The sequence below is a fragment of the Solea solea genome, chromosome 18, assembly GCF_958295425.1.
Source record: "Solea solea chromosome 18, fSolSol10.1, whole genome shotgun sequence".
Classification (NCBI taxonomy): domain Eukaryota; kingdom Metazoa; phylum Chordata; class Actinopteri; order Pleuronectiformes; family Soleidae; genus Solea; species Solea solea.
The window spans coordinates 6582413-6610408 of record NC_081151.1 but is presented as its reverse complement, the minus strand read 5'-3'; the positions used below and the strand labels follow the sequence as shown (position 1 = coordinate 6610408).

Genomic DNA, 27996 nt, shown 5'->3' with positions numbered 1-27996 from the left:
GTTGTGTGACTCGTTGAGAAACCATCTTACTTGCAGGAGTCGGAGTTGGCCATCTCGTTTGCACCGACGATCTTTGGCGGCGTACAACGTCACACGCTTCCCCGGCAACGAGCAGGTGTCAACAGGAGCAGCTGCAGGTGCAGTAAACTTTGTAGCCTGAAAGGAACAGAAAATGAAAGGGCCGTAACAATTGTCTCATGTCTCTGTATTCAGTCAGTTTACGTTAGTATTGTAAACAAAACATGTTAAATAAGCTGTGTGCTGTGTTGCTGTTGTTAATTTGGACCATGTGACCTAAATGTTAAGTAGATTAAACCTGTGTGAACCTACTGCAGGAGAAAATACTATCTTTACTTCCAAAATGCAGCAGGCATTTTTCTAATCTCATTTCCTCATTGTGTATCCCACTCCCATCCTTCCACTGTCCACTTCTTCTTCTTCATCTTCCTCATTTGTTGTAGTTACATTTTCACTTATATAGCAATATATATCACAATATATCAAACCCTCGTCTCATCTTACTTTCTTCTGCTCTTCCGCTCCACACACGTCTCTCTTTCCTTCCTTCAGACGTTCTACCCACATGGGAGGTGAGTGAATAGGTTCTCAGGGCTGTTCCATCCAAGCATCTGCCTCGACCTTGAGGATCTGCAGCTGGATCACTTCCTGCTGGCTCCTGTAAGCAACACACACACACACACAGTATTGTTGCAATTTTCTCACTGGGAACTGAAGTTTATAATCCAGAACAAGGGCCTTTCTGCATGGATTTTGCACGTTCTCCTGTGTGTGCATTGGTTTTCTTGATTTGGGGATTAGAAAAATTTGACACTCTAAATTGACCGTAGGTGTGAGAGTGAATGGTTGTTTGTCTCTATATTTGTCCCTGCGATGGACTGGTGAATTGTCCAGGGTGTGACCCCGCCTGTCGCCCTATGTCAGCTAAAACACCAAATAAGCAAGATAAAACATTTGAACGCAGAGTTGTGAATGTGAATTTATCAGGGAGAACATGCAGACTCCACACAGAAAGGCCTGGCCTGGTACACGAACCAGCAACCCTCTTGCCGTGAGGCGACAGTGCTGACCGTGTGCCCCACTGTGTGTCCCCTACTTATTTATTTTATGTTTCATAGACACTAGACACGGTTGCTTCTGTAGTTTCACTGACATTTCCTTGAGAATTTATTCAGAACTGTGCGTCATTCACACAGTGACCATATCATGGAACAGCTGGACACACGGACACATGGTCAAAACATTGAGTCCCCAATTAAAGGAGACCTTCATGCAGTTCCCTGCATGACAGCGTTTCATTGTGATCTACCATGTCTCAGGCCCAGGACACACCCTTTCAATGTTGTCTTATTGGTTGGTGGACTGATTTCCTGTCCTGTCCACTTCCTCCACCCACTCATCTAAAATGGTTACCTCTGCCTTCAAAAAAAGAAATTCAAAAGTTGCCACCACTGGTCTGTGGGTGACATCATATTCCTTACATGATGTCATCTATGATGTCATATTTTACATCAAAGGCATTTTCTGGAGTAGAGGTAGTATCTTGAGTATTCAACGCACGACAATTTCACGGCTGCATCATTTCCTTCCTTCTCAAACTTCCGCCAAAAACCAAATTGCTGCAGAAAAAATGGTAAAATCAAGGAAAACTAGAGCAAAGGCTTCTCGTCCCGCCAAACGTCAAAGTCGGCGAAGGACCACTCGCACCGCTCGTCCCGCCAAGCGACGAAGGACACGAACGACCACTCCCGCCGCTCGTCCCGCCAAAAGACGAAGGGTCCGCTCTGTCAGTGCCTCTCCTCACCAAAGCCCCCGAGCGGCTTCCACTTCACAACGTTCCCCATAAACGGCTGCGGAGAGGAGAGTTTGCCCAAAGAGGCAGACTTTTATTTCCACAGGAGAACACAGAGCAACAGAAATAGGAGGAGACATTAAACTAAAATCCTGCAGGCGAGGTTCAAGAGAACTCCGAAAGAAGAATCCAGAACAACATTTTCAGTGCCAGCGCTGAGGACGAGTTATCAATCTGAAACATGTTTTATAGGAAGGAAAAAAAGACAGTTTTAGTCTAACTTTTATCTCGCAAGATCAAATTAGTCTGTACCAGATGTTTATAGATATGCTTTTAATGATGTTTATTAGAGACGTGGCTTCAGTTATAGTTTAGTAGTTTGTCTTTCTTTCAAAAAAAAAAAGATATTATAGCTAACATTTTACCAAACGTGAAGATATTTTCTCAGGAAGACAATCTCAAGACTGTTTAAGTTTTTGATTAAATATTTAGATTAAATTACATAATAAAGAGAAATTAACATAATTCTATGTTGTGAACTTGTTTTCAAAATGGTCGACCGATGAGAAGAGAAGCTGTTGGACTGGACAGAGAGAAGATTGAGGCAGGACAGAAATCCAGCCAGTGACTGTTTTCAACTGTCAATTGTAACTTGAATCTTTATTAAGTACAAAGAAAGATTTTCAGTGTTGTCACTAATGAACCTGACTTCCATTGTAACGGGTGAAGGCATGAAAAGTGTCCTCCCACTCATCCTTCCTTCTTAAAATATGGATAATTCTGCCTGCAAAAAAGAAAAAGGGATGTTGCAGAACTAAAAGCTTCAGATGGTAGTTCACAAAACCAATGGGTGCCATCATTCATTTTACATTCAAAGTCAAAAAAACAACAAAAACTAACACAACCAACTGACCTCCTGTTGCTGAATAAATATGGTGAAGTCAGCGAAGGACCAGGCCGTACCTTGCCGTGCGTAGACTTCAACATGCCCCTTTAAAAGTGAAATTCTGCAGGCGAACATACCAGTCGTACAAGAGCAGAACACAATAAGCACAGAGACAAAATGGGGGGGATTAATTGGGGATTAAGGAACTTTGAAACTGTGATTAAGACATTCAAACTGTGGAGGGCAGCAGAGGCATTACACCTCTGCTGGAAATGTTGAGAGGAAGAAGAATCCAGAAGAAGGCGACAAATGAAATTATCCTTAGCTCAAAAGAATAAAAAAAAAAAAAATACGACAACAAAAAATGTCACTGATGATGGTTGTGTAGGAGTTTCCTAATTCCAGAAGAAGGCAGTAATGCAACATCATGGATGGAAGCTGCTGTAAAACCATTATGTATATAACCTGTATAACCCTTGTTCTGTCCGTTATTTCTTTAACAAAATGCAAACAGTTTATTGTCTCTGTCAGCTTTCGCTAATACGTACAAAAACATGCAAACATTTGTAAAGACTTGAAACTCTTTATGTACGTCATTCTGTACAGATAAGGGCAAAAGTTGATCTAAGCAGCAAAGTGGGGGAAAAAAAGTAAGCAAAAACATGGAAAAATAAAACAAAATATGGGGGTTAATCCACAAAGTGAACCAGCTGTAATACATTTTGTAATTCACTTGCTTCACGGGAAAAAATAACCCATTTTCTTCAATTCAATCCACAGTGTAATTGTTACATAATGGGACAGTTTGATGTTGCAGTGTGCTACTGTTTCCCTACCAGTCCCATCTGTTTCCATGGCAACCCGGACACAGAAGCTCGCCCGACCCAAACTCAACCAACTCCGATTTCCAGACCGGTAGGCTCGCTCTTACAGACGTCTGTCTATCTTCCTCATCGTCCTCCTCCTCTCTCTGATGAGGCTTCTTTTCTATTTTCCAGTCGTTCCGTTTACTGGCTGGATGAGCTGCCTCACGAGAAGATAGGACCCACCACTAGAATTGGTACGTCTTCAACTTACTCTTTACTTTACTTTTGGTTTTTCTTTGCACAGTTTACAACGAAACCCTCAACTGCTTTTTGTTTCCCCCTCATAGAATTAACTCCTCGCTGGTCTGAGTTGTGCAGAAGTAAAAAGCTCTACACTCAAGCTGCGTAAATATACATTTTTTTTGGACTATTACTCATGCAGAACACTGCTATTAATACATGTGTGGTCTCTAAAACACAAAATGAGCAAAAAGAATTAAAAATGTTTAACGTCGGATTGAATTTGTGAAATTTGGAAATACGTCACAGTTCAAAGTTCACTTGGCTTGTTTTCATGAACAAAAAGTAGAGAAAAACGGTCTATTTTTGTGACTTCTGCACAATTATTGCTACTTTATATCGCTACTAAAAATGCGATGTAAAATGAATCATAACTTTAAAGCCTGAATATGACCTATAAACACACACTCCCAGGATGTCCATATAAGGAGTTGTGTATTATTCCCACGGCAAATTACCATCCGTGCCGTGTGAGCACTATTGTTTCCACCAGTGCACTGCACTCTTCCTCAACACATTTCCCTGTATTCACCACAAACCACTGACATCATTTGAATGTAGTGCATTTGAATTATACAAATAGAAAATAAGCAAACGTCACTTCTTTTTTTTTTTTACATCAACTTTCTAATCCCATTTGCTCATGCGGCATGCGCCCACACGACTTTCATCCATCTTCATCTTCCTCATTTACTGTTAGTTACATTTTCATTTATATCTGACCCACCTCTTTGTCTTTGTTCTGCTCTCCCACTCCTCCACATGTCCCACTCTGTTTCCTTCCTCCCTCAGGCGTTCTCCCATATGGGAGGTGAGTGAATGGGCACTCAGGGCCGTTCCGTCCAAGCGCGTGTGTAGTCTGGCTCAACCTCGAGGCCCTGCAGCAGGCTGGAAGCCAGACCGCCCACTGACGGCTCCTGTAAGCAACACACGTACACGTGTACACACACACACACACACACAGGTGAAGAAGAAAAATTGTGGATCTGTGGAACAGCTGCACAGAGGAATAAACCCTTTAATGCCTAACCCTCAAATGTCCACCTGTCCTCTAACTAAGTGCTTTTGTCAATTTCTCCAGAATAACTTGCAATATGTGGCAGTTATTTACAATTTAGTGCATGTTAAAATACAGTTTTAACAATTTAACAATAAAATGGAAACTATGTACAAGAGTTTTTCCCACACCCTCCTCTCTGGTGACAAAGACGCTGATTCTTGTGCAAACATGTCGTCAGCGATACGCTCGGTTTTAAAAGGTTAAAATAATGTACATTTTAACTAGAAAATACATTTAAAATTCTGACTATTAATACATGTATGAAGACCAAGGGTAGGCAAAATAAGCTTGAGCTCCAGCCTACACCTTTTCTGATTCTCTCTTTTGTGCAGCATTTTGTGTAGTTGTATTGAACAACACACTCCCTTGAACAGCACACTCCCTTGTGCAGATTTTGTCATGACCTATAGATGTAATTGTAGATGAACGGAGGGACGCGGACGATCGTGGCTACGGCACGGATCTGTCAGCTTTCCCAGCCGAAGAGAAGGCCGGCTCTGGAGGACTCTGACCACAAATCAAAACCCGTACCTTTGACCAACCTCCCGAGCAAAGCATCGGCTCACATAGAGCTACTTTCAAGTGAGTGTTGTGGCATTTATAAAGCAGTGGTTATACATTTTGGGAAATGCACACAGCAGTTATTTCCCTTTTTTGCAGAGTTAAATGAGAAAAACAACACTATGCCTGTGTGTACCAGTAGTAGTATGTTTATATGAACAGGTTAATCGAGCAAGGGCCATAGTCTGACTAAGACAGGGAACCGGACAACTTGAGTTTTCACGCGGAGGAGGAAATTGATTTATTGGCCCTGTAGGTCTGACTCCGCCTCCATAGGTGGTGCTGTATCTCTCTATAAGCCAGTGTGTATTGAATCAGTTTCCTGTTGACCTAGCAAATGGTGAGATTGATCGTGCTGTGGTTTGCTTCAAAGACCGGGGAGGAATTTTATGTTAGTCGGACTAAGACTAGCTCGATTTTAGACTACCGTGTTTACATGAGATTAAGAAAACCGAATTATTGTCTTAGTCTGACTAAAATTGGACTTTTATCATGATGAAAACATGGACTAAAATAGCCAATGGTAAAATTTGAATGCAGTGGCTGGTGTTTGATTAGAGAGAGGCAGAAGATAAGCTGGTTTTCATCACAGCACATATGACCTTAATGTGAACTGTGAAGACTGGCATCTGGATCAACAAATAACATTAGTAGATAGGATACCCATATACACTGGTTTTCACAAAAAAGTGGTGATAAGTGTAAAATTATTAGAACAAGCATCTTATATGTACTTTTGGCAAGGCCTTTGCTTTGCATAGGCTTGCACCACCATGTTTCTACAGTACACACTGGACCTTTAATTGTTATTATCACACAAAGGATAGAAACTGGAGGAAATCACTAGTCTAGCAGGGGTAGCCGACTGTTGGGCTAAACCATCTCCTGGTCAGATTTAAGTCATTGAACCATCTTGGCATGTTCTAGTTGTACTGGTACTTTTCCCAAAATGTCTTACAACTCTACCCTGCCATCAGCAGCACCTTTGACCTCAGTCTTTTTTTTCAGCCCCTAAGCAGGACCACTCCAAGTTCGGTGGGGAGCGCTCAGTGTGCTGGCCCGTCTCCAAAGCAGCAAGAAGCTACGTAGCCAGCCAGAGACTTCTCGAGATTTCCACCCCAAAAGAGCGGAAGGCTTTGTTTGAAGGATATGACCCGTACACCGTTAGTCGGGCAGCGCGCTCAGCCAGCCCTTCACCACGTATATATCAGCTTTCCACGCCGCTGCCTCGCAAGTGTAGCATGAAGTAGGACAGATGACACTCGATGTCCTTCTGAGTAGTCAATGATGTAGATATACTAAATTGTAATCATAGATAGTCATAATTTAATTTCAGATATCTCCATACACGTGAATGGAAATGGTGATGTCATTCGTCCCAGGAAGAATGTCACCATGGACATCTGACATGTTCGTTTTGTCTAGGAATGGATTAATTTTAGATATGTGACTCTACCAAGACTGTCTTGTTAGGTGGAGACAGTGCAGGAGCACCACAAGAGGGCAGCACCATCACAAGATCTGACTCCCCTCAGCATCTAAATCTCTGCTTCCTTCTCTGTAACCTCATCTGAATCTTGCCATCCTCTGGCTTCTATTAGACCCCACTGAGATCATTCACTCCGTCACCTTTTTCCTCAAAGTGTGTGATTGTTAACAACGTGACACCTTCATACACCTCAGTGCTGCAGAACTTTTTCTTCCTCCTGTTTGGTGGCTACCTATCCCCTGCTGTTTGATACCATGTGTCATATGTAAATGTATTTGATAATTGTTTTCCCTTGTAAATGTTTCCTTGAGTTTAAGGACTTTGAATCAACTTGCTGTTGACATGCTGTACAAAATCTTTGCTTTGTTGAAATCTTTTGCTAATATTGAGTGGATTTAAATGAAACAATTTGTGTTTGTGATTGTTTTCTGTCTAAAAAGCATTAGCACTAACCGTTTGATAGTTTAATAATAATAAATTAAATTGTGTTCTTTAATGAGAAGACTGATGGTCGTTTCTTGTATGTACAGTGATTAATGTGGGTGATATCGTCAACCAGTTAACTTAGTTTTGTTTATAATAACGACTGGAAACTGTGAAAGTAAAACTGGCCTGGCTCTGTCTGAATTAATGAAATGTTCGCACCACACCTTTAAAAAGACCACACTTTTTAAAAGAGGGAAAACTTGTGTTGTAAAAAAGAATTACACAATTCCTGACAAATCCAGGTTAGCTGGTAAAATAATCTAACCAGCTGCTGGTCTATTTAGCTGTGTCTAGTCTTTAAGCTAAGCTAAACAGCTGCTGGTCTGAGATGACCACATGAAAATAAAGCATGTTTAATTATATAATTATAATTATATACATATATATATATATATCCACTGGCACAGACAGATCTTGTTTCCCTATCATTTTATTATATTCTTGTAATAGCTTCCTGCAGAGGCTGTAGTCTGGTGTTACATGCTGCCCTGAGGGGGCACTGTTGAACCCTCCACAGTTTGTAGTTCTTAATCACAGTTAAAAGTTCTTTTGATTTTGTCATCGATGGATCATAAAACATCATCACATGAAAGGTTATCCTTTCATCCTGTAGTTAGTATCAGCTGTATAGTACAGCACCTCACAACAGTGGGAATCACAAACAAAATGCGCTTAAATAGAAAGAAACTCTAACTCACTCAAACTTGTCTTTGGGCAAACGTCGGGAGAAGACTGTGCACGCGCCCCCTTGTGCGTAAAAGAGGACGTCCTCCAGCTCAGGACGCAGCGACTCCTTTCACTCACCTGGAAGCGCAGCACCGACACAGAGACAGACACACGGACAGGTAAACACAAGAGCCGGAAGAACGAGTTGTGTTCTCCTTGTAGTATTTTTTCCCCTCTTTACTCACTCCTGGTGTTTCTTATACAACTCAGGGTTTTTTTGTGTGAAAAGGTTAAAAATTTAAAGCATTTTTCTTTATTTATGAAAGTGAAGCGACATCTGAGGAGGAAACATGAGCGAGCAGGGGAAGAGGGTGATCCTGATCGTGGTGGACATTCTCTGCGTCTTTGTCGGTGAGTTTACTCCTGTTCTCCTCTTCTCTTGTCAATTTGGCCCAACATGTGTTTTAGTTTCAGGATCTGATTTATCTGCACGTTCAGCGTTTAACTGGAAACACACCAGTGTTGGGAACGTTTACGCAGTGGCGCGTGGGGCTGTCTTGTCACACAAGATTTATTAATCTATAATCCTCACGTTGCTTTATTTTGGGGCTGTATGCAAACTAGTTTATATATATATATGATGTTGCCATAATTCCAGGGTGGAAACCACATGACCCACTTCCAAATCCAAAAACCTTGCTCAACACTTGTTGCAAAAGCAGCGTGGACTCAGTCAGAAGTGAGCAGTGATTGTATGTCGTGAAGCAAAACCACGCTGCAAGTCATCATTTGTCTCTATCTTGTTCAAACAGGTCAAACAGAGTGTTTCCCAACACTCAGTGAGAGCACTTCTGTTCATCTCTGATTATTGATCTTATTCTGAATACGAAGACATTCAGATAAAGATGTTTACATGCGACTTGCCGGATCGTTCATTCCTGTTCCCACATTACAAATCTTATTTTATACTGATTGTGATTACATCCACTGCTGACAATGTTTACATAACTATGATTATTGGCAAACGCTGCCATCTTCATTTCATTATTGCCTTGTAAGTATTTTAACAAAGGCAATTACAAATCACGTGGCGGCAATGTCTCTGTTTACATTGACAGCAATTATCCAGTATTAACCAGATTAAGACAATAGGCTGAAGATGACCCTGCTCTCTGGTCGCCTTAAAACAGAGCATCCTGTGGGCCACATCTGACCCTCCAATTGATTTCATACGGCCCAGCACTTAACCCTTCTGTTACCATCCTGTCGCTGCTATGGACTGGTGATCTGTCCAGGGTGTGACCCCGCCTTTCGCCCTATGTCAGCTGAGATTGGCACAGCAGACCTGTATACTTGTGGTAGAACCTAACCATCCAATCACAGACGAGATTCAACAGCGCCTCACGTGTTTGTGATGTCGGCTTCTCAGTACCATAATTCCTAAACGGTTGAATAACTGCCACATATGGAAAGTGAAAGTTTTCTTTAAAAAAAAAAAGGGGCAGAAAAAACACTCACTCACTGAACATTTTTTGACAGTTTTACAGCCATAAAATCTAAATAAATCCAGACGGCCTGATTATTAACATTAAGATGATTTCCACATCATAAAGACATTTTAATTGTTCACTATATATCATGCCATATCAACACAAATGCTTTTATTTTGAAATTCTGTGAAATATCCTAGAATATGACATTGCTATATAATGATGGAAAAATAATGATATTATTTTAAGCTCAAGTTGCTCACCCTTACTAAACAGATTTTTATTTCCCCCCTACTGACCAGACTAGATGCTCTGTGGCCCCCAGATCATTAGTTGTATGAGGTACGGACCCATAGTGAGTGTTGACCACGCTGTGCACCGCACACTGAAGAATACTGTATATTTGCAACCTTTTCTCACCACTAAATGGCCTTTTCCATCTGGAAACTCAGTTTGTAAACCGCTCACTCTTATGTACCAATGGCCAATGAGAAAATCAGTGTTTTTAGCTCGTGGGGGAGCCCAAGCGCCCATGTCTCGCGGTGCACACGCTTCATACAACTACACTTTAACCAACTTTAACTTTTCCTTTAACCGAATAAAGGGGAATACTCGAAATAAGCAATAATATGTATAACATCCTGATGTTAGATACATCATGTAGACGTGTATACTGTATGTAAGTTTTCCTGTAGACGTAAATCATCCTCAGATTACAGTCAGTAACATGTAAACATGAATATTAATGACATTTTCCTATTATCGGAAAAACTTTGATATTTGAAATAAGGAGCGTCTTATTAAGACTTTTGTCCTCATCGTTCGATTTCTGTGAGGAATCATTTTCAGTTTGTGCGAATGTGTTTAAGCATTTCTGCACATTTTTTGTGTCCTCCTGCACCCTGAGGCCCCCTCCGTGTTATTTTTTTAAACTTGGGGTTATTATGGAGGAAGAGCAAAGATCACTGACAATGAATCTCACTCTGTGACAGTAAAAATCCTGTTTTGGAAATATGTGGGACAGGTTTGCGTGAGTGTGTGTCGAGTGTGGGTTCTTTGGTTGGTTGGTGTGAGTGTGTGTAAGTGTTGAACACTGTACACGGAACAAAAAAACTTGTCTGGACTCGCTCTTCTGTTCCCTAAAGATGACAAATAGACGACGTCTTCCAGCTTTTTATGTAACAGCTGCTCGTGTCTTCTTTTGATGATATTAAGTTTGACACATGGATGACTGGTGGGGAAGAGGGGAGAATGACGGCGAAGGTGAATTCCCTTTTTAGTTTTTTAGGTGTGAAATATGAGGTGAAAAGCAGAATTAGAGGAATGCTTATGAAGGTGAACGTACAGGTGGGTTTCCAGTTGTGGTGACGGACAGGAATGATAATGATCATGCTGGTGTTCAGTTCAGTTCCCTCTTTTCTGAGGATCTATAGAGCCCTACGAACCCTTGCAGGAAGTGCACTTTTTTATATTGTGTTGTGAAATCAATTCAAGGATGTGGAATAATTTTTAATGTGATGATTAATGACTCGCTGTTTACAAAGTATTTGGCTGACTAAGCCCCGAAGTTCACCCTCCGATCAGATAAGGGGTGTGAAAGAAGTCTGTCGTACTTTCTTTTTCAGTTTTAAATCATTTTGTGAGAGTCGGGATTGTCCCGAGATCCAGGAGGTGCTGAAACTAAAATCTTAACCCTTTAACACCTAACCCATAAAATATCCATCTGGACTTTTTAGACTTATTTTAACCATAAAAGGGCCAGGAAATCCTTTTACTAAGTGCTTTTGCCCATTTTTCCAGAATATCTCTCAATATCTGGCAGTTATTTACAATTTACTGGTGTATTAACAGTTTGAAATGAGGAAAAACACTGTTGTTGCACATAAACACCAGATTTTGCGTGTTAAATTTGAACAGTATAAAACATATTTAATACAATATAACATTTGTTTGAGTCTTTTTCTCAATATCCAAAGATGTCCAGGCGTTTTTACAACTTTCTTCTCTGGTGACAAAGACACTGATTTGCCGGCTTCCTGAAACAGCGCGAGGGAAATTACCGCCATAACAACACATCGGCTTTGGCGTTCAACTTCTCAGCATTCGGAAACAAATGGCACAAACCGTCGCATAACTACGGTGATGCAAAGTGCCCTTGTGCAAACGTGTCGCCAGCAATACCTCAGTGTTAAGTCACTATACATCTCTGTTTGTAGAAAACAAATATCAGATGAAAGTCAGCTCAGACAAACTTGATTCTATTGCTATATTGTGTACATATGTCCCTGAAATAAGTTAAATAAGTAATCGGCCCGCTGTCATTCCACATTCATCACTAATCATCCTCCTTTGAGGACCCGTGACTGTGACTGATACCGAGCTTTTCCTACACTGAGCGGTATTTTTTGTCGTTGAGCTGCGACAAACAAAATAAACTTCAAGTGGCAACTATTTTGGGCGATCGATGAAATTGATAGGTTTATCAATAAACATAATTTTATTAATAAATAAATATTAATTTTGGTATGTTTTATTGTATGTTATTATTATTATTATGCCAAATGAATGACCTTTTTGAGGCCTTTCTCTTGCCTCAAAACTCATCAATTTCTTTTAGATATTTTGTTCTAATAAAGATCTTACATAAGAATTAAGTAGTCCCCGAGTATCGTAGCGGCTGCTCCTAGAGCTGCACGACAACAAGCGTGCCCACAGACCCACTTCCATTTTTGAATATGCCGGTGTTTCCGCTTCTGCTTGTGTTTAGGGGTTTGTGTGTTTTCGTTTCCGCTTGTGTTTTGGGGTTTGTGTGTTTTAGCTTCCGCTTGTGTTTTGGGGTTTGTGTTTTGTGTCGTTTTGTTTTTGCAGTGCGTTTCTGTTGACGCATGTGTTTTGTTTCTTTCTGCAGATAATTTTTCTTTTGCAGCGCTTTTCTCACGTTGAATTTGTTTTCGTTTGTGAACATGCAGCTCATTCCTCCTCCTGCACATGTTTTGGGTTGTTTGCCCCCTGTCGGCCACCGCAGTTAAAACTCAAAAGGTTTTTAGTTCAAAACACGGCAGTTATATATTTTGAAGTTATAGATCCAGGTTTTTAATTAATAATTTTACCAATTTCACCTACATTTTCACACACTGGCCCCTTTAAACACGAGTTAAATACTTCACTTAAGGGGTTAAAACAACAATAACAAAAAGCATCTTATAATCATGAAAGTAAATGGCTGTTATAAGTGTTCACAATAACAGACCAGGAGCACTAATCTGTTGGTCTGTGTGTGTGGAGGGTAAACTATCAACAGGTTAGAAATGTGTGTGTGTGTGAGATATGGCAGGAATGTGCTGAATGTTCAGATTGTAACAGATCCCTGAATCTGCTCAGTGTTTTATTTCTCCCTCTTCCCTTCTGCAGTCTGTCCCCCTCATCCTGCCATTATCTGTCACCACCCCTAACTCAGTGGCTTTGACACCAACGCCACAGCAGCAGGACGTGTGCTGTTTCACTCACAGGCCGCAGTTCCATTGTCAGTTATTGTTATTTTAAATGCAGATCGATCAGGTTCTTCCTTTACAATGGTTAATATTCTCTTGTTTTAAAGTAGAACTTCTGTTGACATCTCATGTATTTCGTCAGAAAACTGACTGAAATTAACAAACTATTTCAGATCACAAAAAAGAAAAAAATTAATTAACTACTTGTTGTACTCTGAGTTCTTTCCCTAAAATGGAATATTGTGAAACTTTTGGTGGGTGTGTCCCATTCATCCCCATTTTAGAAGCACAGCTTTAAAGGTATCGGTTTGATATTTTGATCATCCAATAATTAATACCTGCTCTCTGCCAACAGCATTTAAGCTGCCTAACCGCATGTCTGCATGCGCCAATCACAGCTGCTGCTGTTTCCTTCACCTTGCGGCTCCAACTTTCCTGGATGCAGTTGAGACAAGCAGCGCTCGTTTTTGGCAAAAAAAAAACCTACTTCAAAGTGCAGCGTCATGTTTCGCTCGCAGACATAAGAACAAACTAATTTCCCCTAAAACTATTCTATTCTGGTTTATGCAAACCTCCTGTTTCCTGTTGTTTAAGGCCACTGCTCTGAGGAAATGGTGCGACCTCATTGCGCTGAGCTTTGACAACATTTTAATCTTCTTAACAATAGTGTTAGTCATAAAGAGATGCTGAAGAGCTGGAGACACTCTGGCTGATTGTCAGAAAGACTGAGCTCAGCTGTCGCTGCATGTTTTCCACCATGTGAAACCTCATAGTTTCACATCACTGTTTAATTATGTTAATAATTCACTTCTGTTTCAGTTCCAGCGATTGAAAACCGGTAATAATGATGCTATTATTCTTCATAGGATGTCGCAACTTTAAACCAACTAAATTTACAATGTATTTACCGTTCTTCATAATGAATAAGAATCACAATGTATCCACAAAATACCTTATATTCCAGCATTATTATTATTGTTGTTTTTAATTGTTTGTTCAGGGAGGGGGCAGCTAAACAACCTTTAAAGCTTAAAACAGAATATTCTCATCTCAGTCTCAACCTCAGGCCATTTAACCTTTTTAAAAGTAACTTTGACATCGAATAATATTAGTTATGATACTAATTAGATTTTCTCCTTTATATAACTACTTAAAGCTGGCGTAGGCAACGATTATTAATAATTCTACAATAACCTTTGAGCATAATGCAGCACAACGCAGACTTTGACCAATCACATGGCAGTTTGGAGAGGGAGGGCGCTCCTATTGGCTCTTGTACTTAGCAACGACATGTACATATACTTTCTGTGGAAGAGTCACAATTCCAGCATTGGTCACTGTTACCTACACTTCAGAACAGCTACAACATGCCACCTCTTAGTGTACAGCCTCCCAGAAATTATTAGAAGAAAATATCAGCCCCGTGACCCTCAAGTGGAGGATAAAGTGGTCACATTCACTTTGGATTAAAAATTTAAAACGTCATCCTTTCCGACATAGGGCTAAAGGTGGGGTAGACCCTGGACAGGTCATAGAGACAAACGCCGTCCACTCTGCTCTAGACAGAGTTAGAGGAAGATTTAACTGTTTTAACTGAGCATGGGTCATAGAAACGTTTGAGGGTCGGAGGCAAAACAGTGTGTGACTGACAGCAGCTGTGGTTGTTTGACCCTGTAGAATGTTAATGTGTGACGCGTTTGAGCTGCTGCTTTGTTACTGATACACACACACACACACACACACACACACACACACACTGTATCTGCTTTTGCCAAACGAGTGTCAAAGTCAAGTGGACAGTATTGACTTGTGCTGCCTGACATTCCTGTGTGAAAATGAGACGTTGTGCGTGTGTGTGTGCGTTTGTCTGTAGTCGGCTGAATTAGATTCACTCTTGTCTTTGTGAAGACATTTTAGCCGGTCCTCCCCCATTTAAAGGGCTTTTTAAGTGGTTATGGTCAGAATTGGGTTGAGGTTTAGGCATTTAGTTGCATCTACTACTACGAATGCTGCACGTGTATATGTGGTTGTATTTAGTGTCTCTGATGGTTTCAAAGGATCTGCTCACTACTGTTGTGGTACATAATAAGAGGAAGAGTAACTGTTTTTCTTTGTGATTTAATGGTCAACATCAGTTTTCCCTCTTAATTTGCTAATATTAGTAAGATGTGAGCTCCTGCAGGATCGGACGAGCAGACATCTTCATGCCTGCAAATGCAAAATGTAGATATTTTATGTATTTTAATGTCTCTTATTGCACACCTGAGGAGGGGATACTGTACACACTATAGGTTATTTCCACCTTTCCTTGCTGTGTCAATGAAGGACCAGTATGATCCTCCTGTTAATGATGATGTCAAATGTGACAGGAGTGAGTTAGAAATACTTTCAGTTTTAGTTGTTCCATAGGTTTTATTGGGATCAAACTTTGTTATCCTCTTTAATCCTATTCTACGATGATTAGTTAGAAGTGACCAGTGTGACACAAAAAATAAGGACATCTTGTTCCAAAAATTGGAAAAGACTGTTCTGGTTTAATAGAAAAAAAGTTACAGTGACTTCAGACACCACGCATTTGTTTAAATAATTATTCTGGAAGGATCAAGTTTGGAAACATGAGGATTTGAGAATCAAGTCCAACAGTTTTCACTTGCAACTACATATACTGTAGTTTATAGTTCAGCACGATTAGAATGAAAATTGACAGCGCTTTACTTTAACGAACGTCACCGCCTAATGAAGGTTTAAGAGCACAGAACCCCAGAGAGGAAGTAGAGGAACAAATAGAAATGTCCTTTGCAGGAAGAAAAACCACAGAAAGAATTGTGATTTCAAAGCAGGAAAAAAAGACTTTGGAGTCACTTTGGGTGTCGTGCAGGACTTTCCCAGGAAAAATCCCCAGCCTCGACAGGAAGTGATGCACTTTCTTTGTAGATTAAACCTCCTGGAACAAAAATGATGAGCAAAGACTGCTATTGTTGACCAAAATCAACAAAACCCTTGACAGAAGCCACAGGCACTAAACAAGCGTTTTTTTTTTTGGTTTTGTAAGGCAGGGCAGAACAAACGTAGCGTCGAGTCTCTAGCGTCTAAAAAAAGTTGCCAAAATAAACAAAAGAAGTTTAAATATTGGTTTATGTGAGCTTCTCGGTGTGAGGTGGAAAACCAGTCGCGAATCCCCGTTAGCTAACAAACTGCGAGGTCACACAGCAGACCCGCTGAGTTCACAGTCGCCCGTTGAGATTTGACATGAAGACCTCAAACTTATGTTCATATACGACACCGCTACCTTCCCCTGAATAGTCTGAGTCACAGTGGACCTCGGCCACTTGTCTTAAAAGGATGAATAACAGGGATGCTTCCTGCTTCCCGATGGGTCACAGGTCAAGGGGAAGTTGTACTTTGTTTCTGATCCCAAATTCCATCATGTTTATTTTCTCACAGAGAAATCGGGGGTGCGCTCTTTCCAGAAGAGATTGTGAAAGCGTAAAACAATACTTTCCCTTTTCTTTTCTTTTTTTTAATACATCTCCTGTGGACTAAAGCGAAAAGCTCAGCAGAAACTCAAGTGTGTGTTTGTGTCTTAAGACAGAGTTTGGAAGCAGCTTCTTCATCGTCTGCAGCTGTGAGCTTGCATCGTGAAAGTATAACGCTAAACAAAAAGTGAACAGCAATTTGCTACATGTCAGGACAGTAAACATAACAAAACCACGCAATAATAAAATACCTCATTACAAGCAAACAATCTTCAATAAACAATAGCAGTCACTCGACAAATATTTGGAGTAAAATATACAGAAACCAGTTGGGTCTAATTTTTTGTCAAAGAACTCCAGTTTGCAGAATACTTATGTTATTTTAAGACTGAAAGTGTAGCCTTAAGCGATAGGGTTCATTCAATAAAACATTTGTTTTGCTGTATAATACGCAGAAACACCTATTTTAAAGTAGGGTGTGTCAGTGGTGCAGTGGTGCCTCACCTCAAGAAGGTTCCTGGTTTGATTCCTGGTTCAAACGGGACCTTTCTGTCTCTCTTTCTTGAAAGTTGGCATGTTTTTGTCACATGCGTTGACTCTTTCTGGGTTCTCTGGTTTCCTGCCACAGCCAAAAAACATGCAGATTGGGGTTAAGGTGGATTGGAGGCTGAGACGTCATCCACATGACATTTTTGTTTAAAAATCACTTCATTCTACTAAGAAAACACCTGCCGTCCACAATACCCCCCAGCATTTTAGAGCCTTGAAACATTTTGAAAACACCCCTGACTCAGTTTAACTTTGAAAACTCCAGGACTGCATTTTAGATTGGATGTCCAAAAGAAAGGAGCAAAATGCTCCATTAACAAATACTTAGTTAAATATTGTCATCGGTCTCGTAAAAGAAACGTGTTCGTACTTTTCACTGTTTTTTTGCTTGTCAGTAGTACTTTCTAAAACTCTATAAGCAACAGCAAAGGAGAGAATCTGGTCCACAGTGTGACATAAATGCTCATCTGAACGTTGTTTGTCTCTGAAAATGAAGTGTGGATACAGTATAAAATGTCAGCTGCTCCTCCCACCACCCTCAAGGTTAAGCGGGAGATGTAGATAATCGTATATAACCATGAAGGAAATGTACGTGACATTTTGTTGAAAGAGACTGAGGGGAGAAAGACTGAAGGCTGTTTTTCTTTAAATATATTTGGAGAATGAACCTAAGCTGGCTTTTCTCTGCTTGCCCCAGCCTGTGGTTGGGGAGGCCACCCCACCAGGACTGGCTCATAAAAACAAACCAGGTCTTCTGGAATAATAGAGCAGATAAAAACAGACAGTCCTGCTCAGATAATAGAGACTCTCTATGGGCTCGAGGGGGAAGGGACGTCAGCTTCACACGGTCTGATCCTCGCTGTATCAGCAGTGGTTACCATGTGTGAATGTGTGTTTTGAAAGCCGCTGCCCAAATCTGTCCGCTCACATCTCCACCACGGCAGCGTCCAGCCACCAGCCGCCTTGTCAAACAAGCAGCCTCTTATCTAAATCTTATCCTTGCACCCTGCAGAACAAACAACGGCTGGCCCTCGCTTTAAAGAGAAGCAGAGAGTACGCTTGACCTGCTGCAATAATGAACTCTGAGACTTAAAGAGAGCAAAGGGAGCGTCGGCTGTTTTGAGTGAACATAAATGCTCTGTAAGGAGGAAACCACTCGTCATCAAAGATCATTTGTGGCACTCGTTCAGAGGTGGTGACAAATATTTATGTCCGGTACTTAAAGACCATTTAGGTTCTCCTCGGGCAACGTGCTGTGGGTTCTCACATTATCACACCATCATTGAACACAATCTAGGGGCAGGGCAAACTGATAGTTCCTTTCAAGGGGCAGTTATTAAAAAAAGCCTGGGCATATAGAGGAGAAACTACACGGTTAATATTTAATGCAGTCCAGTCCAATAGTCCCATTGAAGATTTATACGCTTCCGTGGGGACCAAAGTCCACGATTCTCACTGATTGTTTGTGTTTGTACACGATATTTACATGAACGCCTCGGCATCCAACTTCCAGTCCAACAAACGTGTAAAGAAAGATTTTCACTATTTTACCCAGTTTAATGACATACTGTCCACAAACACAGAGCTGGATTAACAACTACAGTCTTTCTCCGTCAGTGGTACCTGTAGCCTCACAGCAGGAGCCTGCTCTACTCTACTTCATTTCCTCATTTTTAAGAATTTTCAAATAAAGAGGCAGAGTTCTATGTGTGTTTTTGCATCGAGGTGAGACACATTTTGTGTAGCATATGAGCTGGAGCAGTAAACTGCTGGTAAAGCTTGCTGAGGGTTTTTTTTTTTCGTTACAGTAGCTATGTTTACATGGACACAAGTAATGTACACCAAACCATGGACCTGGTTTGGTGTACATTACTTACGTCTTGCAGAGTTTGTTTACTACAGAAGTGGAAGTGAAGTTTCTTCTTCTGCTTCTACTTCCTGAGAATTAGACGTCTGTTTTCTGTCTTTATGTCACAATTCTTCATATTTTTGTACTCCACAATTATAACTTTTTCACATATTCTATTTTACATACATACATATACATAAATGACTTCAACTAACGATTATTTTTCATAATCAAATCATCTATTGATTATTTTCTCGATTAATAAATTACTTGTTAGTACAGAAAAGTTGAAAAAAGGAAATCAGTGTTTCCCAAACCTATATTATTCCATTTTAATGATTTATTTATGTTATTAAAATCACAATTAAGAAGCTTAAAAATCATTAAACCTACTGACTAATTTACATATTGATTAATAATTGATATTTTGTAAAATTGTTGCAGCCCTAAACATTAACATTTAATGTGTGAAGAGGAGAAACTCTGTATTTGCTTTACTCTTGTCTTTAAAAGTCACTTAAAAGGTGCCAAATGTCAACAGAATTGTGTCGGTGTTGAGAAAGTAAACAGAAGCAACATACCAGGAAATACTCGTTGAACCACATATGACTGATTGAACTCAAACAGGGTGAACGTATGGGTTAATAGTGTATATTGTGAAAACAAAAGTGTATATTCATTTACACTCCTTACCACCGCCCTGCAGAGTACATAGGTTATAGGGCGGCAGCAAAAGAGTATTTGAAGTTATTTTTTCTTAATTAATCGATGACTTGTTAGGTCACCAAAGATATTTAGTTTTTCCTGAACGTGAATATGTTCTGTTTTCTTTGCTCCTCCAGAGAATATTCACATTTCAGATACTTATTTTTATTAAAACATTAATTCAAACTGATTCATTTAATTCTTGCAGCCTCCGCTACATAAATATTGAGATTAATGACACTTTGCAATTGACATAAGTTGAATTTGATTTAATTATAGTTTCAAGATTTGTCCTTTTAACTTAAGATGTTAGATACGTTTGTTGTGTTTTTCTTCTGCTTTTCCTCAAGTCCAGGAATTTAAAGAGGGGAAAGTAATGATTCAAAGAGGAAGGACGAAAAGAAAGGGAGGAAGTGAAGAAGGAGGGAAGCAATAAACACAAAGAATAGAAGAGTTGGAATATTTTATAGTATATTAAGTCTAAATAGGACACTGCCATGTAAACAGCATGAGGTAAGACATGAAACATTCAGATCTCAGTCACATTAGGTTAGACATGTATACATCTTAATCAGTTTATGGTGTCCTATATGTCCATGTGTCCATGTTATCTCAGTGACTCAGTGAGTTGCTATTGTTAGCAACCCTTTGAAGAAGCTAACATGTAGCTAACACTTGTTGTGGTTATGAGTTGCTCCTATTAGCAACACTTTGAAGAAGCTAACACGTAGCTAACACTTGTTATGGTTATGAGTTGCTGCTGTTAGCGTTACTTTGAAGAAGCACATTTTTAAATGAGTTACTGTTAGCAACACATTGAAGAAGCTAACACTTGTTATGGTTTTTGCAAAAATCACATCACAAAGAGGTAAATCTTTTCTAAGTTTATCTTAAAGGTAAAGAAATATTTATTGGTGAAGTTGTATGTAGCAACTGAATATCTCTCACCTCAGCTTTTCCTTCCAAGAGTGTCCATGAACCTATGCAGCCTTCTGTTAGCATCAAAACTCAAAAGGTGTTTAGTTTGTCCACCATGGTCCAAAACAGTGGTTTCCATAGATTCTGGGGTCATGAAATACAAAAGAATGAAAAACGTTTCACCTAAATTTAACACTCTAGGCATTAAAGTAAATGTATTATTGGTTAATTAAAATTAGCTTAAAATAGAGGTAGAGAGGGGAGAGAGAGAAGTAGAGTAGGGGAAATTTGGTCTAAATGTTCACACCTGTGTCTGACGATGTCACAGCTGTGTGTGTGTGTGTGTGACCTCAGAGTTAATTTACTCCCTCTCTTTACTTCATACATGATATCATGCTAGAATTACCGTCACAAATTTACCTGTCTGTCACATTGTTTTCCTTTCTCTACGTGCGTGTCCTCGTGTGGTTTCACCCAGTGCTGCCTGTTAGAGCGGCGGTCGCACATTCTGGAGGAAGGAAGCGATCTGTTATTGTCGAGTCGCTCTTGTCGCATAACCCAATATACAACAGCTCCCACTTAGGAAAACACAAATCCACCCGTCCCTCGCTCTTATTAGCTTCAGCCGTTCAGCAAAGTTCAATGAAAACAGGAAAACTATGTAGAGGTTGGAGAGTAGAAAGTTCCTGACATCATTCTTGTGGATTGGACTATTGTCCTGCTCAGATTTAAGAGACGGGTTTATGTGTTGTTGCTGTGTGTGCGTATGTGTGTTGAACTTGTATTTGTCGCCACTTTTCTGACCTTTTCTGGCACGAACACTGACCGTGTCAGCACCAGTAGTCCTCATGGAGACCAAAACATGGTTCCAATGAGAATCTAATTTCTGAAGAACTAGTTAAGTTTAGCTAAGATTTGTAGTTGTGGTTAGGTTAGGCCGTAACTGTCCATTTGAATGGAATTCAATGCAGTGTCCTAGAAGAGCAGCTGCACAAACCTGGGTCTTTTAGCAGTTAAAGCCAGTGTTTGCTGTCTGTCTGACAAGCAGACACAAACGTTTTGTCTTCACACACCTGTAAAGACGTGTGTGTTTTTGTTGCAGACCATGTTTTATCTGCACGCGTGTTTGCATATCTGTGTTTCTTTAAAGAGAAGCAGTTACACCCAGTGTTTGCTGTCTCACATCACCTATGAAGTAGGACGGAGGCAGCAGTTAACCCCCAGGGGGCGACTCTGCAGGTTGCAAAATGAGCCGATATTATTGATATGCTTTTGACTTGTTATGAAGATTTTTGTTAGATCCACATGTTATTATTGAATGTGCATATCATTGTTCTGTTTTCTTAATGTTGCAGTTAAATGCTAAAAACTGTCATTTTCTTGAGTAGCTTCAGGCAAGGGGAACCAATGACCTGTAGTTGTGTGCTGTGTTGTTTTTGCCATCACACAGCTGTTGTTGTTGTAGACCACATTTTATCTGCACTCATGTTTGTATTTCTGTGTCTTTTAAGAGTAGTTCTTAAACCCAGTGTTTGCTGTCTAGGAAGTAGGACGGAGATAGCAGGTAGTCAGCAGGGGGCGACTCTTTTGGTTGCATAATGAACTCTTTGAAATAGAATTATATGGGAAATAACGTCAGTAAACGTTTTCCTGAGGAGTTAATGGGTCTCAATCACAAGATTCAACATCTATATATGTTTATTTTGTAAATATGCTCCCATTTAGATGAAAATACACAATTAACCACAGCACATATGAGTGGACACCAGTGTGACTGCTTGTGTGTTTGTGTTTCCTGGTTCAGTCTTCAGCTCCCAGGCCCTTTACTGTGCAAACTGTGGTCCCGTGTCAAAGGTCATGGCTGTCCTGTCCGGCATGTTTCCATAGTAACAGGCAATTCCTCCTACACAGAGCGAATGCGACCTGAGGAGGTGAAGCAGTTGCTGCTGAACTCGAATGATGACACATTCATTTATTTGGCCGAGTGGAGTCTTCAGCCCAAAGCCAACAGATTAGGCCGTCACTGTGTTCTTAGCTGTTTCCTGAGCTTCGCATTTGTGTGTTGTAGTTTATGTTTGACTTGTCAGTGAAAGGGTCTGGCTGCTCTCAAGATGGACTCCAGCTCCAACACAGTTTGCAAAGATTGTGCAGCTTCTGGAAGCACTTATTAGAGACTGCTGCTGCTGCTGCTGCTGCCAAAGTACATCTGGAGCAGTTACTTAACGGTCCAATGTGAAGAATTAGTGACATCTAATGGTGAGACTACAGATTGTAACATCCCCCCCTCAACCCCCCTCCCCAAGTGCGTTGGGAAACTGCAGTAGCCTTTGCATACCTGCAAGGATTTTGTTTTTGTTTGAGTGGTAAACTTCTGCTTCAGAATGGGGAAAAACACGCTCAGGCTGGTTTTTGTCGGTTGAGGCTAATGTAGAAACATTGCAGCGCAAAATGGCAGCCTACATAAAGCAAGGCCCCTGCCTTTAGGTACCTATTCTAAGGCTACAGAAACCACTTATACAAACAGATTAATGGGTATTACATTTCTGCCCATTTCTGCCAATAAACCTGGACAATATACAGTACATATGATACTCTGATTCACTGCTCTCTTTTGATCTCATAAATGTCTTGCAGATGTTTTGTTTATTTTATCTCAAAGACTGCAATTGAATCGTTCTATTTTTGATTGTTCTATGCCAGCAAAAAAGATCCTGTCAAATAAATGTTAGACATTGTCATATCTTTCACTTCTTAGCCTTACTGTAATTTTTTTCCCCTAATATTTCTGCTTGTTGTTTTAATACTATAACACTCTATCCAAAAATATCCAGATGAGGCCTGTCTTAAAAGATTATACACGTATCTTTAGTTACATACCTTCTGGTTCATGATTTATGATGTAGATATTTGTGTGCGTGTGCGTTTGCAGAAAATGTGGAGGTCTGACTCAGTCATGCATGTGTCTGTCCTCTTTCTCTCTCCAGCGGCTCTGCCCTCTGCCATTCTGACGCTGATGTTCAGTCCTTACCAGAGAGGAATCTACTGTGATGACAAGAGCATCAAATATCCGTACCGGAGAGACACCATTTCCCATGGGGCCATGGCTGCATCCACCATCACCTGCTCCATCGTCATTGTGAGTCCATTACACCTGAACAGACGAGTGAATAAATAAATAAATAAACAAACAAACAGGTATCTGTGGGTTTGAGGACTTTTTAGCAGGTTGTCAGCAGCAGAGCAGTCGATACACAGGGGTAATTGTGCTTTCAAGCCTTAAACCATGACTTGAGAGCTGTTAAAATATAATAAAATAAAGAATGACTGCAGTAAAACATGTGCGGCCATCTGCCTCGACAGGTTGGGGTGAAAGGAAAAATGGGGGACAGAGGGAGGCAAGTTAAAGAGACATGAGAGAGAGACCAGGTTTTAAAAGTGACCCAGCACTAAACATTTTATATTACATCTTCCGCTCTCACAGATCACCACAGGAGAGGCTTATCTGGTTCACACCAAACGTCTCCATTCCAACTCCAAGTTCAACCAGTACATGTCTGCTCTCTACAAAGTGGTAGGCACCTACCTGTTCGGAGCAGCCGTTAGCCAATCGCTGACTGACCTGGCAAAGTTCACCATAGGTCGTCCCCGTCCAAATTTCATGGCAGTGTGCGCCCCCATCCACTGCGAGGGATATGTGCTGCATATCAACTGCACAGGCAGCATCCGGAACGTGACGGAATCTAGGTGAGCTCAAACTCGCACACTGTTTGCTCACCCCAATAAGTTCTACCTCTGCTTAAGTTTACAATATCTAACAAGTTTTCTGCTTTATCTTGTCATTAGACTTCCTTTTCTGGCTGGAAACTAGTTTGTAAACTGCTCACTTCACTCCACACCAAAGTCCATAGAGAAAATTAGCGTTTTTAGTTGGTCTACTGCTGCCTTTTGAGTAAATGTGTGTCACTTGGGTCAATCCAAATGAAGGATTTCAAACTCCAAAGTCCACAATGTAGAATCGCTGACTTTCTCCATGGACTTTGGTGCAGGGATTGATTGGTTTACAAAGCCACACACACCAGCTGTTTCTGATTATTGGGACAATCATGAATGACTTGACAAAACTATTTAAGCCAACATTGAGTCCTAGTGATGTGTTTCTCATAGTTATTGCAATGATGATACACGTTTAAAACATTTGTTTCTTTACAACTATTGGAAGATGAATAGTTAAAATGAATAAAATAGCAAAATTATAGTGAAAGATATGCTTCAAACTTTGATCATGGCAATAATTGTGAAGAAAAATAATCTTTAGGAACTCTCCTTAACTATGACCTGGATTAATGAGAATTGCATCTAAAAGTAAAGGCTGATTGCAATTATTGTAATGTTTTATTGATTTTTCATTAAAAAATAAATCAATGTATAAAATAAAAATGTATATTAATATTGTTCCGTTTCTCGGCAGGTTATCGTTCTATTCTGGCCACTCTGCCTTTGGGATGTACTGCATGCTCTTTCTGTCGGTGAGTTGTTTTGTTTTTTTTGCCTGTGAACTTTGTGTTACCCCGGAAAACACCCATAAAAACTGGCTGAAAACAGGAGAAGGTGGTCATCACTGACACTGACACATAGTTTTAAAAACATCATTGTTGTAACACACTGGACAATCGAAGGAAGATGACAAGCTCTGTCAGGTGTTTGTCAAACGTTATTATAATATATCTTCATGACATTCTGACATAGTTTTGTCACAAAAAAGCGCAATTACGAGATTTAAGTCAGACTTCTGAGGAAAAAGTCAGAATTCTGACTAGACATACCATGGTATTAGTGTAATATATTACCAAGTTTAAAGTTACATTAGAAAAGAGATGGTATTATTATAATATTACCAACTTAAGACCGTGTTAAAAGTTTTACCACATGTTGTGTTTTGTGCGTGCAGCTCTACGTTCAGGCCCGGATGCAGGGGAAGTGGACGCGGCTGGTCAGACCGACGATCCAGTTCTTCCTGGTGATGTTTGCGCTGTACGTGGGATACACACGCGTGTCCGACAACAAACATCACTGGAGCGACGTCCTGGTCGGGCTGCTGCAGGGAGCGCTCGTCGCTTCCCTCACTGTGAGTGCGACCTTACCTGTGTTTTCTCTACAACATGATATTGTTAACTTTAACTTTAACACCAAGCAGCAAAACTACGATGTTACAGTTGAGTTTAACACTGTTTCAGGGTGTTGTTTAGTGTCAAAGAAATATGAACATGGTTTACTTTTATTGGACCTTTAAAGTTGAACACTATTTCACTGTGTTTTTAAACTGGACTTATGTTACACATTTTGCTGACTTGTGTATTTAAATTATCCTTAACATTTCCAACAATTGTTCTTATTTATTATGCTGTCCTCCTGGACACGAATGTGGTCCGTGAATACAACTAAACATTAGTGAAAAATGATAGTATCGGCTCACTTCAAACACGACGTGTGTTTAACATTAAAACAACAAAATATTGCACTAATTCAATGTTTATTTAGCTTTTTTTTTCAGTTTACTTTGAAATTCTGTGATACTAACTAAAAAAAAGTTAAACAAACATTGAATTGGTGCAATATTTTGTTGTTTTAATGTTAAACACATGTCGTGTTTAAGGTGGGCCGGTAGTGTAAGGCAGCTTTGAGTGGACATCAAGATCCATCAACCATTTACCATATCATGTCACTTTACACACACTCTAACTCTCTGACTTCTGGCTCCTCCTCCTCGTTTAGGTTCGATACGTGTCGGACTTCTTTAAGCAGCGACCACCGTCCCGCAACCAGCCAGAGGCACCAGAGGTCCGACAACTCGAACGCAAGCCAGGCGTCTCGCAGTATGACCACGTTACCACTGAATACACAAACACTACTTACTAACCTGGGCCTTCCCTCACTTTAGCAGCGGCAGCAGCAGCAGCAGCAGCTTTATCGCCAAAGGACCATGTGACCAACATTTTAAATTAGAAAACAAAACACTGCAGTAACCACTAGCTGGACATTCAAACACTTTCTCCCACTTTGGGAACGCTGGGACTTCCCACTGATTTCACAGCGAGGAAATTCCTGAAACCACGTGTGCCTCTCTCAGTTTGGGTGTGTGTGACGTGATTTACGTTGTGTTTTTTGTTGTTTGTGTACATGTACTTTGGCAACACGACTTTGTGTTGCCAAAGTGTGCAATGATGAACCGTGAATATAGGTATTTTTTATGTTAGCCTTAGTTATTTTTTAAATTAAAAGTTGAAATTGTCAGTGTAGTAGAGGAACGTTTCAGATTTAGCGGGGGACATTTTATAGATTTATGCTGCACGCGTGGTAATGAAATAGAGCAAAAAGACTGTCAAGGAAATATGTGGAGACTGAATGTTCAAGATTTATGTTATTTTACTTACACTGGAGCTTTAAATATAGTGTATATACACGGACACATGTGGCTGTCCCTCACACTTTTGTCTACATTTGAATGTTGTCAAACATGTGCATAGGTTTTATAGGTTTATATATGGACTGGTCCAACCATCATATTAATACAAAATGTATAGTAAACTATAGCAACATTTTTTTTATATATCTTGTTTATAACTAATCTAATGAATTATGTAGCTTTTTAAGAATGTATTGCCACGATGTTATGGTGATGTTACAGTAAAACTTTAAGCTGGTAACTGTTATGGACAGTGTTTTTCTTCAGACACGGATCAAACACAACCTCCCCCCCATATAGGTTATCAGGAAGGGGGGGTGGTTTTGTGTTGCTTCTCCTTATCAGCCAGATCTTTTATCTGCAGGTTTCCCCCAAACAGAAAAACTGAAAAATACAAATGATGGCGAGTGTGAGAGAAGGGTTTCCTTTTGTTTGTGAATGTGTTTTGTCACCTGCATTGGTGAAAACAATGCACAACACACTGACGCGTTAGTTCATGTCTGGACCTGCTCTTTGACAGTTGAGGGATTCCTTACAGCAAGAGGAATGAAGCCACGTCAAGTTGGTGTACGCCAAGACCTGCTTCCAAAGGGACAGTTTATCTAAGTCGATATCAGCTCTACTGGCAATGCAGATAGTTTTGGTTTAATGTGCTCCACCTCTTGAGAGATCAGCTTTCTCCTCAAATAGGTAAGTTAAAGAAAGGTAAAGGTAAAGAAAATCACTGAGCCACGATGGACTGGGTTTTTTGTTTTTTTTCACAGAAAGTGTCCATTTACTCCTCATCAGAAAGTTCAATAAATGAGCCATTTTGATATTTGTTAAAAATGGCATTACACTGTATCAGTACCAGAGGTTTTCATGTACTGAAGATTTCTGGGCAGGTCTCTTTTGTTACATATTGTAGTTTTGAGCCGATCGATCGGACAACGTCCTGTTTCTAGAACAAACGGACGTGTCTTTGATGTTGTAGGACAAGTTTGTTCATTTA

At 40.2% G+C, this 27996-nt stretch overlaps 2 protein-coding genes and 1 long non-coding RNA gene across 9 annotated transcripts; 2 read left to right on the top strand and 1 right to left on the bottom strand.

Annotated features, from left to right (window-relative positions):
• Window positions 1-24: 24 nt before the first annotated feature.
• On the bottom strand, window positions 25-23547 carry LOC131444795 (uncharacterized). Of its 4 annotated transcripts, XR_009233773.1 has the most exons (9): window positions 23420-23547; window positions 20963-21050; window positions 20573-20686; window positions 17026-17140; window positions 8097-8202; window positions 4530-4719; window positions 2724-2817; window positions 523-2594; window positions 25-156 (listed from the first exon to the last, which is right to left on the bottom strand). It is a non-coding gene; the product is annotated as an uncharacterized LOC131444795 (long non-coding RNA). The 4 variants fall into 4 exon arrangements; XR_009233771.1 differs by having other exon boundaries at window positions 20963-23533; XR_009233772.1 differs by having other exon boundaries at window positions 523-2817; window positions 3533-4719; window positions 20963-23533.
• On the top strand, window positions 89-7363 carry spmap2 (sperm microtubule associated protein 2). 3 transcript variants are annotated; one of them, XM_058615450.1, is made up of 8 exons: window positions 89-137; window positions 571-678; window positions 3536-3611; window positions 3695-3756; window positions 3850-3907; window positions 4595-4721; window positions 5285-5444; window positions 6432-7363. In XM_058615450.1, the coding sequence occupies exons 3-8, from the start codon at window positions 3550-3552 to the stop codon at window positions 6671-6673; spliced, it is 711 nt and encodes a 236-aa protein (XP_058471433.1). In that variant the 5' UTR covers window positions 89-137; window positions 571-678; window positions 3536-3549; the 3' UTR covers window positions 6674-7363. The 3 variants fall into 3 exon arrangements, with proteins under 3 accessions (XP_058471433.1, XP_058471435.1, XP_058471432.1); XM_058615452.1 differs by lacking the exons at window positions 89-137; window positions 571-678 and adding an exon at window positions 2323-2457; XM_058615449.1 differs by lacking the exons at window positions 89-137; window positions 571-678 and having other exon boundaries at window positions 2794-3611.
• On the top strand, window positions 8098-27854 carry LOC131444792 (phospholipid phosphatase 2-like). 2 transcript variants are annotated; one of them, XM_058615447.1, is made up of 7 exons: window positions 8098-8243; window positions 8391-8475; window positions 23527-23678; window positions 24024-24286; window positions 25011-25068; window positions 25491-25667; window positions 26315-27854. In XM_058615447.1, the coding sequence occupies exons 2-7, from the start codon at window positions 8415-8417 to the stop codon at window positions 26456-26458; spliced, it is 855 nt and encodes a 284-aa protein (XP_058471430.1). In that variant the 5' UTR covers window positions 8098-8243; window positions 8391-8414; the 3' UTR covers window positions 26459-27854. The 2 variants fall into 2 exon arrangements, with proteins under 2 accessions (XP_058471430.1, XP_058471431.1); XM_058615448.1 differs by lacking the exon at window positions 8098-8243 and having other exon boundaries at window positions 8250-8475.
• The last annotated feature ends 142 nt before the right edge of the window (window positions 27855-27996 follow it).